This window comes from Penaeus japonicus, unplaced genomic scaffold (genome assembly GCF_977035675.1).
Source record: "Penaeus japonicus unplaced genomic scaffold, GWHDUDI00000001_assembly GWHDUDI00000033, whole genome shotgun sequence".
In the NCBI taxonomy this organism is placed as follows: domain Eukaryota; kingdom Metazoa; phylum Arthropoda; class Malacostraca; order Decapoda; family Penaeidae; genus Penaeus; species Penaeus japonicus.
The window spans coordinates 4,218,029-4,219,210 of NW_028234435.1; the positions used below are offsets into that span (position 1 = coordinate 4,218,029).

General features: G+C 36.8%; 1 protein-coding gene across 2 annotated transcripts in view; it reads right to left on the reverse strand.

Annotated features, from left to right (window-relative positions):
- Positions 1 to 329: 329 nt before the first annotated feature.
- LOC122261423 (failed axon connections homolog) overlaps positions 330 to 1,182 on the reverse strand; it is a 5,394-nt gene continuing 4,541 nt past the window's right edge. For both annotated transcript variants that reach the window (XM_043029081.2, XM_086556786.1), the window contains exon 7: positions 330 to 845. In XM_043029081.2, the coding sequence (XP_042885015.1) occupies positions 754 to 845 (92 nt within the window). In that variant the 3' untranslated portion in view covers positions 330 to 753. The remainder of the gene's footprint in view (positions 846 to 1,182) is intronic.

The following is a 1,182-nucleotide window of genomic DNA, read 5'->3' on the forward strand; positions in this document are numbered from 1 at the left end:
CTGAGGATCAAGGGCGCCGGGTCCTGGTGCATGAGGACCGATGCTGTAAGAACTGAAATCTCTCAGGAACATCAAGTCGGTCTCAAGAATGACCGAGTACACGTTGGGATTGATTTTATCCTCTTTTATTTTTTACCTTGTGGATTTAGCATTTTTTTTAAATTGTTAACATGTGCATTTTGTTTATTCACTCTACCACTGGTTGTCTCAAGTAATAGCTGTTTCGTCCTTGGATTTTTTCTCGCAGAATGCGAAGGATAAATCAAGTGTTGCAAAGGTCAATGGGTGAAATGATAACAAGAGAAAGCGGGGAAGCGAACAATTAAATCTAATGTTTCATAGCATTTATTCACACAACAATATATCAAAGATATTGGAACACACAATTTAGTTTTAGATACAGTTATGAACGAAGTATTACAGACCTGATGGCAGAGCATACAAATTACGACATTAGCACTAATTTTCTTCATTGTAGCAGAAACAAGCATATGATATATAAAAACAATAATATAATTCAGTCAGCCATTGGCCTCAGATATCAAATATACACCAAGGAAGTCAAACGAAAAAAAAAAAAAACCAGTTATTAATGATAGATATTTCAAGACAATACTGCCTATGCTGAAATCATTGCATATAATCAACTTATTATGTTGTGTAACATTTACATTTCGTCGCTGCATGACTGTTGCATCCTCGTTCAGTCGTTTGTCGTGCAACTGCTGAATCTGCAAGCAATCACCCAGCTGTTTAGTGGCGACGAGGATCAAGGCACTTGTCCCAGTCAGGCCAGAATTTCTCCTTCATGCGGTGGCAGTAAGCGTGGAGGTTTCTGTACTCCTCTGGAAGATTCGAATCTGTATCAGTCGTTTCCGAATGTGCTTTTCGAATCCTGCGATATCGTTATTTGTTTCTTTGTGTGTTTGTGTTTTGTTTCAGCTGATTTCATATTTATGGATATATTTGGAAAATGATTCCTCTAGAATGTAATACGACGCATGGAATAATAAATCTTATTCAAAATAAAGAGTATTATATGGGTGGTACAGAATTAATCAATATATTTATTTCCCATAAAGTTTATGTCTGCGCGTGTGGGCGTGTTTTTTTTCTTTCGCTCTCAGTATGTAAAAATGTGTGTTTGCCTGTGTGTATTCGGAAAAGACCGAAATACATTCT